Source organism: Caretta caretta, chromosome 5 (genome assembly GCF_965140235.1).
Source record: "Caretta caretta isolate rCarCar2 chromosome 5, rCarCar1.hap1, whole genome shotgun sequence".
Lineage (NCBI taxonomy): Eukaryota > Metazoa > Chordata > Testudines > Cheloniidae > Caretta > Caretta caretta.
The window spans coordinates 51,904,492-51,917,557 of record NC_134210.1 but is presented as its reverse complement, the minus strand read 5'-3'; the positions used below and the strand labels follow the sequence as shown (position 1 = coordinate 51,917,557).

Here is a 13,066-nt window from a genome sequence, read left to right as displayed (position 1 = left end):
TCTCAATTTTACAATTACACTTTTAAAAAACACACTTTTACCCTAAATAACTAAAACTTGCTGCCATATGAAAACAGTATTCTTGAATGGATCTAAAATTATTACCAGTAATATGCAAGTTTTATGAATTTCCATCACCACATCTGTTAAAAGAATGTGCAAAACATGCAAATGATAAGAACATTTGGTTATATTCAAAAACAAAATGTATTTCTGCCACTTGTGCCAAACAAGGGAATTGTTAGCTACGTTAGCTTACATGAATGAATGAATGAATGAATGATTACTGCATTTACGTAAAGCTAGAAACAGCGTACAATGGTAACAAAAACACAGCTAGCAAACTGAATAAATTCATGTTAGCATGATGCAACTATTTTCTTTACTAACAGACTTGAAGATCTCAGAAATATGTTATAATCTTCACTTATGTACTTAATAGTGATAGTGATGCTACAGAATCTTTTGATTAGGAGGAAAATTTAGCCCATTAAATCCTATGGCAGGACTGATAGTATTATTCCTAAAGTATTCCCGTAAGATGAGACTCTAGTATTTAAATGGGTATCTAGTGAGCTTTGAACAAAGTCCATCAAATAACTTGTTCTTCTGCCCAGCTATCTTACTATGGAGTCATGGGAGCAATGATGCAGTTAAGCTTGAAAAAAATATTTTCATTCTAACTCTAAATTTGGACTCCCACTTTGCCCTCTTCCTATCTACTCACTCAACACGTTTAGTCTGAAATGTCTCAGTTTTAGTATTTTAGGCCACACTATAATTTTTGGGTGAGAAGAATTTTAATTTGGTTAATCAGTTTTTGAGTTAGGGAACTTTGAAAACTACAAGGTTTTTCTTCTAGGGAAAACTGTTCTTACCATTTCTACAGGATCTCTCTTCAAACAAAAGCAATCTTGCTCTTCCAACTTAAAATGTGTTCTATGCATCAGTGTTTGACAAAGACTTGTGTGTATTGCTAATTTTGCTATCCTTCAGAAGTCAGGGCATTCGTGTTATCAGGACACTAGTAATTTCTCCCTCCAGTCTGGTCAGTAGTACCAACAGTATTCAGGTATAGATCTCATTAATTCCAAAATATCCAAGCAGTATTTTCAATTGAGACTGTAATGACAAAACCCTTGTGAATGCCACATTTGTGAAATTCAGACATCACAATAACTTATACTTTAACAATTTTCATCCACCTATGCCAACATCCCCTATGAAACTTGTAAACCTTACAACTAACCACAGTGAAAAAATAGAGGGATCACTAAAGATAAAAAAAAAATATAGTGGCTTGGGCCACTATGAAAACTCCCTGTGTGCTTGGTTCCTGTCCTAGCTCACAGTCCACTTCTGCTTCCAGTTTGAGGACTTGATTCTGATATTAATTCTGACTACGTTAAAGACTGCATCTCTGTCTATTTGCAAATCACAAAACCCAGAGAAAGCACATTACAGCCAAAAAAACAGCGCATTCTCAATCAGATCCAGCTGTGGAACAAACTTATTAGACTAATCCTGAGAGTCGGGACATCCTGGGGTCATGCTACCTGTCAAATATAAAGGGAAGGGTAAACCCCTTTGAAATCCCTCCTGGCCAAGGGAAAGCTCCTCTCACCTGTAAAGGGTTAAGAAGCTAAAGGTAACCTCGCTGGCACCTGACCAAAATGACCAATGAGGAGACAAGATACTTTCAAAAGCTGGGAGGAGGGAGAGAAACAAAGGGTCTGTGTGTCTGTCGATATGCTGGTTTCTGCCGGGGATAGACCAGGAATGGAGTCTTAGAACTTTTAGTAAGTAATCTAGCTAGGTATGTGTTAGATTATGATTTCTTTAAATGGCTGAGAAAAGAATTGTGCTGAATAGAATAACTATTTCTGTCTGTGTATCTTTTTTGTAACTTAAGGTTTTGCCTAGAGGGGTTCTCTATGTTTTTGAATCTAATTACCCTGTAAGATATCTACCATCCTGATTTTACAGGGGGGATTTCTTTATTTCTATTTACTTCTATTTTTATTAAAAGTCTTCTTGTAAGAAAACTGAATGCTTTTTCATTGTTCTCAGATCCAAGGGTTTGGGTCTGTGGTCACCTATGCAAATTGGTGAGGCTTTTTATCCAACATTTCCCAGAAAAGGAGGGGGGGGGGGTGCAAGTGTTGGGAGGATTGTTCATTGTTCTTAAGATCCAAGGGTCTGGGTCTGTAGTCACCTAGGCAAATTGGTGAGGCTTTTTACCAAACCTTTTCCAGGAAGTGGGGTGCAAGGTTTTGGGAAGTATTTTGGGGGGAAAGACGCGTCCAAACAGCTCTTCCCCAGTAACCAGTATTAGTTTGGTGGTGGTAGCGGCCAATCCAAGGACAACGGGTGGAATATTTTGTACCTTGGGGAAGTTTTGACCTAAGCTGGTAAAGATAAGCTTAGGAGGTTTTTCATGCAGGTCCCCACATCTGTACCCTAGAGTTCAGAGTGGGGGAGGAACCTTGACACTACCATAACCAGAATGTGATTTACAACAAACACCAGCACTTCCTCAGGAAACCCCTACCCAAGCTTCCTATAACTTAGGCAGAGAGAAGAGCCAAGGACTCCACAACCTCACTAGGGACCCACCTATGCCAATCTATTAACCTGGTAGGCACTCAGGTGCTATGGTAATGGGTACTAATACAAAACCCTTAGATAAATAATAAGAATATATTTTAGTTACGTTTCCAACATCAATCATGCCTATAATTTGCCACTCTTCATCTATATACCGTACCAGATCTATTCATTAATCCATCATCCTCTTCCACTTTTGCCTAAGAATTCTGTTTCTATAACTTGCTAACCAGTACTCCAATTTATGGTATGGGCCTGAAACAAGCATCTTTCAACTCACCCTCTATTTACATACCAAAGATATTATCTCTTTCTCCTTACCATATTCCTGGACCACTTTAATATGTGAATACTCTTGAAATCTAGAACCCCTTCAATTCTTCCAGAATCAGATCAAACAACCACTAGAATGTAATGCTACCCACACTTATGGGCCAGAGATTCCACATTACCCCATAAAATAGTCATATTGAACTAAAAATCACTCGGTAAGATATATTTACTAGGGGTTACAGTGGACGAGAAGCAGGATGTGAGTCAGCAGCGCACCCTTGTTGCCAAGAAGGCCAATGGCATTTTGGGATGTATATGTAGGGGCATTGCCAGCAGATCGAGGGACGTGATCGTTCCCCTCTATTCGACATTGGTGAGGCCTCATCTGGAGTACTGTGTCCAGTTTTGGGCCCCACACTACAAGAAGGATGTGGAAAAATTGGGAAGAGTCCAGCGGAGGACAACAAAAATGATTAGGGGACTGGAACACATGACTTATGAGGAGAGGCTGAGGGAACTGGGATTGTTTAGTCTGCAGAAGAGAAGAATGAGGGGGGATTTGATAGCTGCTTTCAACTACCTGAAAGGGGGTTCCAAAGAGGATGGATCTAGACTATTCTCAGTAGTGGCAGACGACAGAACAAGGAGCAATGGTCTCAAGTTGCAGTGGGGGAGGTTTAGGTTGGATATTAGGAAAAACTTTTTCACTAGGAGGGTGGTGAAACACTGGAATGTGTTACCTAGGGAGGTGGTGGAATCTCCTTCCTTAGATATTTTTAAGGTCAGGGTTGACAAAGCCCTGGCTGGGATGATTTAGTTGGGATTGGTCCTGCTTTGAGCGGGGGGTTGGACTGGATGACCTCCTGAGGTCCCTTCCAACCCTGATATTCTATGATTTATCTTAATTTCCAGTTGAAGCACCTATTCACAGCTCTAAGTGCTTTTATACAGTTAAATTATATAACCACTATAATATATTCACCATACACAATATAATAGATCTCTGCACAAAATACGCCAACCACATTTCTAGGCCTAAAATGATCTTACATTTGACTTCTCACTAGAGCTGTTGGGAGGATGACAATTCCATTTTGTGGAAATTTTTGAGTTTTTGAAGTTTGTTTTTGTTCCACTGGATTACAACATATATTCCAAACAAGAGAGTTCCAGTTATATTTTCTCTGCATGCACCTGAGTGCACGTCAATGTAAATAATTGTGCAGAATGGAATGGAATTAAGAAATACAGTCAGAAATGGAGAAACAAAAGAAAATAAAATTACTTTTGTGGCTTCACTTGAAAAGAGAAATGTGATCTACTGGTTTGACCACAGGACTTCCTTCCACACTGAGAGACATGGGCTTGGGAGGGAAAGGCTCTCAATGTTCTTTTCCTGTGTCAAATCAAAGAGCACCAGGGAGGAGTGCGGAGACTAGGACTGCAGTCTACTATAACTGGTTTTGCTCGGTTGCAGGAGAGAACTCGGGTTGCTTCAGGCTGTGAAGTTGGTCTTTAAACTTCCAAGCAGCTGCACACCCCTGCTTCTCCTGTTTGTGCCACCACTGTCAAACCATTGTGAAGAACAGACACTTCTGTTCCTTTCTTTTCCCTCTTCAATTCGTAGGGCTGCAGCAGTTATGGAGCCAGTGCCTTTGCTCTGGCACCCTCTGCTGACAACCACCCAAGCAATTTCCAACAGGATGTAGGGCTCCTGGAGTGCCACAAAATAAATTAAGTAAATATTTTAAAACGATTTTAACAAAATATAGTATGACGGATATATCATATTAATATGGTCATATGCCACGATTCATTTTTACACCAAGTAAGGTCCAGAAGTTCCACCCACCTTTTCTAATAAGGAAAGGTCAGGCATATAATATATAACTTATTAAAATCAGATGCTACACTGGAGCTCTGTAGACTACCAAATGTTATATTTACTTTAAAAAAAAAAAAAGTGTTCAGTGTGACCTTTGGAATTATAGGCCTTACTTTAGTATCAGAAAAAATGGATGAACTAAAAAAAAAAAAAAAGTTATACAATACCTATAAGGAATATGATATGATACAGACTAACCAGCATTGCTTCTGTAAAGGAAATCAGAAACTCACCAGCATATTATGTTTTCTGAGTATGCCAATAAAATAGTGGAGAGCTGAATGATATAAATTTTTAAAAACCTTGACAAAAATCACATACTACAGACTAACAAGGAAACTAAGCAGTCGTGGGTTAAGAGGTGAAATATTACAGTAACTCCTCGCTTAACGTTGTAGTTATGTTCCTGAAAAATGTGACTAAGGGAAACGATGCTAAGAGAATCCAATTTCCCAATAAGAATTAATGTAAATGTGACGTTATATCGATGGTAGGACCTCGGCTGGAATACCAGGTTCAATTCCAAACATCCTAGTCTCAACAGATATAAAAGAAATGCGGAAGTTCAAAGACAGGCAATGAAAATAGATGAAGACATGGGAAGACTTCATTACTACTATTTAATCTATGAAGGGAAATTAGAAAGATCAAGACAGTTCAGTTTATAGAGAAGAGGAACAACGGGAACACGCTAAAGGCATTACAAAAAACGTATTTTCAGAGACATTACATCAGGTGTTTCTATTTACTCGGTCATATACTACAAGAACAAGGAAACATTAAATTAAATTAAAGATAACAAATTTAAAAAACTGATAAAAGGAAATACTTTTCTATACAACACACGATTGAGAGACAACAAAAATATCCACAGTTATATTAAACAGAATAAAATAAATTAGGAATATGAACCTTCACATTTCAAGGCATAGGTCAAGCACTGAGTGGCAGGCTTAGGAAGAAAATTTCCCTATAAGCAGCTTATTCTTTGAAGTGTCTGGTATTGGCCACTGTCAGAGAAAAAGATGTTGGTCTAGATGGACCACTGATCTGATTCTGTATGACAATTTCTAAATTCCTATGAGGCCACTGTTATTAGAACCTTCTTATGTGTGCTGTGGAAAAATAGAAATTGACAGATTTACAATGTTCACAGTTTAACATAACGATCACACTTTTACCCCTTAATTACCTATCCTAAGTTTGCTATGAACCTCAGATCTTATGAAAAAATAAAGCTGTGCTTACCAAGCATTATGATTCATAAAGCACAGACTAATTCTAAGATAAAGAATTACTTTACCTGGATTTCATAAGAGGTTGTGTCACCCATTTCTTTAGTTTCCGACGTCCAAAGGAAGTTTTGGTATGATCCAAGACCCACAATAGGCTGCCTTTTGTTTTCATATCCGTCTATGGTAAAAGTAGCAAGACTGGTTTTTATTAATTGAATAATTGCACATATACCTTAAATAATTACACCAATCCAAGTATTAAATAAAAAGCATTTTGCTTAATTTTATAATACTAGAATTGAACAAGAGCCTCTATTTTCACTTGTATGCAAAAGTGTTATATAAAATATTTTCAACAGTGAGTCAGAAGATACTTAAGATTATTTTTTCGCCCGTTAGCAAGCATGCTTTCTCACAAGACAGCCTCACAAAATGATAGGGATGAATTCTACAATGATGTTTGTAAGCATGAGCCAGTGATATGGAGGCAGTGCAAAAAAAAATTCCACACTAAAATGACTTGAATGAAGTTGCTCGAGAGCTTCCAGACTCAAGGGGAGATTTTCAACGGCACCTGTGGCAGTGGGGTCCTTAACTCCCATTGAAAATCAATGGAAGTTGAGGCCTAACTGCCATTTGTGGCTCTGAAAATTCTCTCTCTTTACAATTTGTTCCCATTTAAAAACATTTAAAGTTTCTGGGTGAGATTTTCAAATGGGCATAACGGATTTAGATGCATAACTTCCATTAATTTCATTGGGATTAGTGCATTTAAATTCTGTAGATTAGTGCATTTAAATGCTTTGAAAATGTCAGCCTCTATCAATAAATTATTACATTTTCCTCACCTGATTCTGTAAGATTTCCAGATTTTTCAGTGTTGTCCCATTAATTGTCATGTATTCAGCTTCACTTGATAACTGTTTAAAATTACTGGGGAAGAAACAGACATCACATTGCAAGTGCAGAAAGAGACATCAGTGAAACACAAACATCTTAAATTAAAGATCAGCTGTGTGGTGCAAAATCAAGTAAAAATGGAAAGCAAATCAAAAACTATACTAATAAAATAACTGCATGTAAATAATATTTTTCAACTAAGGATCTCAATCACGTGACTGATAGGAAAAATAAGGCATAGAGCATCTGAGCAACTAATTCAAGGTCGCACAATGATCTAAGGACAGCTCAAAATAAAACCCAGTTCTCAGATTCCTAGTCCAGCACACAAGCCACCCCTCCCATCTGTAGGCCAGCAGGAAAATGAATGAAATTTTTTCTTTCACTAGTGTCCAGGGAAGTTTCTCTGATGTTTCAACAGAAGAACAGATTTCAGTTTATTTCCCACTAACTAAACAGCATGTGCAATACAGATAACACAGATGTTCTGAGTTCTAAGAATAGATTTGATCATAGTCTACCATGACAATTATTTCGCGGAAAACAAGCATCAGGATATGTTTAACGATTCCATCCTTAAACTTTTAGTATGATGTTACCATGACCAAAATGATATTGCCTTGACTTCTTGACACACTACTCAGCAGAACAGACTAACAGGTTTCTAATGTTTGTACAGAAATTAAAAGCAATGCACAGAATGAAGCCCAGCTTAAAAGGGAATAAAGTAAGATATGAAAGTAATTCCTTATACTCAGACACAGGTGTGTGGTGGTCGGGACAGAAAAGGGAGTGCAAAATATTCACTAACATGTTTTGACAAATGAAGTCAAGATTGTCTAGCTTAGTAATACTGTTGACTGCTCCTTATACAAAATCTAGGACACTTGTTAGTCCTCTTAGTTTGGAGAGGATGACTTTTCAGGTAGGATTTACAAAATCAATCTCCCGCTCCCATTAGACTGTAAGCTCTGTGGGGCAGGAATTGTGTTTTCTAACTTTATAAAATGCATACCTTTGTGTTAATACCACTGAATAAAATAATTATTACTAATAATCATTCTGGATTACTATGCCTTTTCATTGGTAAAGTCAGGTTAAGTCAATTACCAAAACAATCTTATATGCAAAACTGCATCTTCCAAAATATACAATATTATGAGCAGCAAAACCATCAAAATCATAGAACCACAGAATATCAGGGTTGGAAGGGACCTCAGGAGGTCATCTAGTCCAACCCCCTGCTCACAACAGGATCAACCCCAACTAAATCTTAAATGCTATTCTTTTATTATGTTCAACCACAAGCTGTTGGTGTTAGCAAAGCATTAAGGAGGGGTTCTCTTCACTGGGTTCTGAATATCTTTATCCAAACCTGAACCCTACTAAACTTTTCAAAAATATCACACCACATCTCCTTAAGATCCAGAATAACCCACAAACGGAATTTTATTTCCATTGGATGTGTTCAAATTTCTCATATAATGCTGCTCAACTGTGTTGCCACTCAAGCACATCTGTTCAGGGACTATGTCTCTTTACCTGTTCCTTAAAGCATAAAGGATGCATTTGGATATTACATAGATGTATAAATAAATAGTTGTAATATTTATTGTTGTAATATTGAGAGCGCAGGCTTTTGCATAAGCCTGGGTAGCAGTACCACAGGATCTTGACATGGTGAGGCATGAGCAGGAGGCATTGGTACCTTCCATGAGCCTTCTACTGCTGATGATACTGGTATGGAGAGACTAAGCAGGTCCCTTGTGGCTGCACAGCATAGCAAATTAAGGGGATATTGCTGTTCAACGGTCCAGATTATACCCCGGAAAATGTCACACAGGGGTTCACTGAATGTTGCCTGCAAGACAAGGTTAAAACTCGCAGAGTCTCAAGGAGTTTGCTGGTGAGGTAGATAGACTGGTGTGGCAGGAAGGAAGCTCTCTCTTCCTGAGGCAGAAAGATAACAGTGGCTTACAGTTCTGCGCTCCCTGAGAGAGCGTCACATAAGCCCCATGCCATGCTTACTTCTCAGAAACATCATATGATAGGTATGATAAGGACATGTACCTTGAGTAATGTGGGACCCAAATTCCAGGGGCAGTTTTGTGTTTAATCTTAATCACAACCTGACTCTTGTGCTCACCAGTGAAGAGTGGCACAAGGCTAACAACCCTGATGTGAATGGGGAATAGGTACAGAAGTCCAGAGATTTCCAGAATATAAGGGTAAGTCCGACAGCCAGGCCCTGAAGCTTTGAGAATCAGGGTTGTGTAGAACTGAAGGGAACAGGATAACCACTTTCTGACTTATCCTGAATTAGTACACAATTCTCAAAGTGACAGATGAAGAATGATACCTCAGTTCATCCAATTGCCTTTACTGCTAGAAGACAGTAACTATAGTTAAATCAGGAAAGCTAAGAGGGAAGTCTCCTCAGTACAGCCAGAACATGGGGAAGTGGGGGAAATGAAGCTCAGAGATAGGAGCAGATCACACTAGGGCAGATGTTGTAATGGCACCCTAGGAATAAAAGACAACTGAAGGAGAACATTCCACCATCAGTCTTGGCTATTGACTGGTTCTCTCCTTTTGGGATTCTACCTACTTGTGTGCGCTACCTACATGGTATCTGACCAATCCCCGTTACTAAGTAATATGGTAATATCCAAACAGGCTAAACGATTACACTGCACAGACAACTTCTCCCATATAAGGGCAAGTACCTTCTGTACCTCATCTTCACTCCACTCATCTCTTATTCTCTTTCATTTACTTTCTTCATTTTTCTATTTGCCAGACACACCACTTCAGAGAGGCAGTTTGGATAGAACAGACGCACAAAGGTTCTAGGCTGAGAATGAAAAGAAAAATGGAGGAGGGAGGACAAACTTAGTCCTAAAAAGGGCTAAAAAAAGTGACTACTTTGTGTACTACTTTCTGGAAGCTAGAGTCATTCGGCATGTAAGTGTAATGCTGTCTACAAAATGGTAAAGAGGAAACATAAGAGGAAAGGGAGCACAATGCAGATCTTGCTAACTGACTAAATGAAATTTACCCTCTGAACAGAAGGTGTGCAGCATAAGGTGCATGCCCCATGTAAACCCTATCCTAAGAGCTTAAGTGGTACTTTAAGTCATGCATAGGCTTTGTACTGGCCCTCTGCACAAGGGGGTGAATTTCACTGTATGTGGATAAAATTCTTGTTTAGTTATTCTGAAGTTTTCCACTTAAAATGCTTCTTTGGTTTATGAAAGCAAACTGTTTAGAGATAGTATCCACAATGCATACACATGAATTATTTCTGACTGCAGATCCTGAAAGATGCATCATTTACTGGCCACTGGTCCCCACTATACTCTCTAAATTTCTCAAACAGGACATTTTTCTGGAAGTTTATTAATTCCTTTCAAATAACACTTCCTCAAGCTCTCATCCCCAAGTGCCCCTCCTCTATTTGCGCTACATTGATGACATCATCATCATATGGACCCACAGGTATGGACCCAAATTAACACCATTAATTTGGGCTTGAATAGGGACTGGGAGTGGCTGGGAAGGAGGCCCTTGAAGAATTCCATCTGGATTTCAACAATTTCCACACCACCATCAAACTCAGCCTGGACCAGTCCACACAAGAGATCCACTTCCTGGACACTACAGTGCAAATAAGTGATGGTCACATAAACACCACCCTATACCAGAAACCCACTGACCGCTATACTTACCTCCAGCTTCCATCTATACATCACACGATCCATTGTCTACAGCCAAGCCCTAAGATACAACCGCATTTGCTCCAATCCCTCAGACAGAGACGAACACCTACAAGTTCTTTATCAAGCATTCTTAAAACTACAATACCCACCTGGGGAAGTGAGGAAAGACTGAGAGTGAGACGGCTACCCAGAACAGGCCCAACAAGGAAAACAACAGAACATCACTGGCCATCACGTACAGCCCCCAGCTAAAACCTCTCCAGCACATTAACGATCCACAACCTATCCTGGAAAATGATCCCTCACTGTCACAGACCTTGGGAGGCAGACCAGTCCTCACTTACAGACAGCCCAACCTGAAGCAAATACTCACCAACTACACACCACAGAAACACTAACCCAGGAACCAATCCCTATAGCAAATCTCGTTGCCCACTCTGTCCCCATATCTACTCTAACAAAACCATCAGAGGACCCAACCACATCAGCCACACCATCAGAGGCTCATTCACCTGCACGTCTACTAATGTTATATATGCTATCATGTGCCAGCAATGCCCCTCTACCATGTACACTGGCCAAACCAGACAGTCCCTACGTAAAAGAATAAATGGACACAAATCGGACATCAGGAATGGTAACATACAAAAAGCCAGGAGAAGAACACATCAACCTTCCTGGACATTCTAACACAGATTTAAAAGTAGCTATACTTGAACAAAAAAACTTCAGAGACAGACTTCAAAGAGAAACAGCAGAACTAAAATTCATTTGCAAATTTAACACCATTAATTTGAGCTTGAATAGGGACTGGGAGTGGCTGGCTCATTACAAAAGCAGCTTTGCCTCTCCTGGAATTGACATCACCTCATCTATTATTGGGAGTTGACTACATCCACCCTGACCGAATTGGCCCTGTCACTGGTTCTCCATTTGTGAGGTAACTCCCTTCTCTTCATGTGTCATTATATAATGCCTGCAGCTGTAATTTTCACTCCATGCATCTGAAGAAGTGGTGTTTTACCCACGAAAGCTTATACCCAAATAAATCTGTTAGTCTTTAAGGTGCCACCAGACTCCTTGTTGTTTTTTCAAATAACTGACACCAAACTCTAGGAAATGGTGCTCTAAGAACTAACCAATACAAAGATTACAACCAGCATACTCTTTGACTGTTGAAAGTACTAAAGATTAAATGGGGAGATTTTCAAATGTACAGGTGGGAATTAGGCACCCAACTCCCACTGATTTTCAGTTAAAATTCTGTGCCTAACTGCCCTTTGTGCCTCAGAAAACCTCCTGCTAGAAGTTATTCATCTTTTTGATAGAAAGAACACAGAAATAAAGGGTCATCTAGTTTTACAATATTATAATTAGAATATGCCTCTGTAATAGAGGTGTTTCCTTATTCATGGCTGTATTTAAAAGCCTCTCCTGAAGAGTAATAAAAAATCTGGAGTACTTCATGCAAGAGAATCACCTCATTACTTATGTGGGAAAAAGCTATCTTGACAACTAGTTCCATGATTCTCTAAGCAGTCAGAACTGATGTTTAGCAGTTTGCAGGCACTCTTCATAACTCAAAGGAATGTCTTCTTTGTCTAAGCCTGCTTCCATTAGATCTATAAACTTCTTAGACTGAAAGACTTAGACAGCACACATCATGCTCACTGACTCATCAGTACATGCTCATTTGACCTGAATTCTTTCAGCAATTTTAAGTTGTCTGGCAGTGTGGCAGAAGCATTTATTTTATCTGCTTCACGTAGAATTGCAGAAAGTAACTTAATCTGATATGCTCTGCATAAAATGCATTCCCTTTCCAGAAATTAATTTTATGGATTATTTTACTGACATCTTTAATGTTTATTTAATATGACTGAAGTTGTAGTTGGCCCAATATTTCTATATGTAACATGTTACTCACAATGAGCAGAGCCCCAGGACACAAGTAGCTACTAGAAGGGAGTCCCCATATCAGATAGTCAAGGGAGTACAGGTTTCAGAGTAGCAGCCATGTTAGTCTGTATCCGCAAAAAGGAGTACTTGTTGCACCTTAGAGACTAACAAATTTATTTGAGCATAAGCTTTTGTGAGCTACAGCTCCCTTCATCGGATGCATACAAATGGAGTACAGGTTACTGGCATCACTTCTTTCAACAAAGTACAACAGAAGACAAGTTTCTCAGCACAATATCACCAATTACCTCAACACTATACGTTTTCTTTGTAGTGTAATTCTGAGGATATCAGGAAATCTTTAAACTTTCCATTCAGTTGCTTTCTTTGCTCTTACATTCAGGTCAGGCCTGTTATGTCAAGTGTCACCTATTACATTAATCCTTTTCCTTCCCATTCTGTAATTATACTTAATTTGGAACTTGCAGCTAGTGCAGAATGTGGCAGCCCACTTCTTAAGTAAGGTCTAACACAGACAGTACATTGCA

The 13,066-nt window shown here is 39.0% G+C and overlaps 1 protein-coding gene across 4 annotated transcripts in view; it reads right to left on the bottom strand.

Annotated features, from left to right (window-relative positions):
• Nucleotides 1-13,066, bottom strand: part of MSH3 (mutS homolog 3) — a 184,546-nt gene that overhangs the window by 122,635 nt on the left and 48,845 nt on the right. For all 4 annotated transcript variants that reach the window (XM_048850086.2, XM_048850090.2, XM_048850088.2 and 1 more), the window contains 2 exons: nucleotides 6,849-6,933; nucleotides 6,069-6,178 (listed from right to left, as the gene is read on the bottom strand). In XM_048850086.2, coding sequence (XP_048706043.2) covers nucleotides 6,069-6,178; nucleotides 6,849-6,933 — 195 coding nt within the window. The remainder of the gene's footprint in view (nucleotides 1-6,068; nucleotides 6,179-6,848; nucleotides 6,934-13,066) is intronic.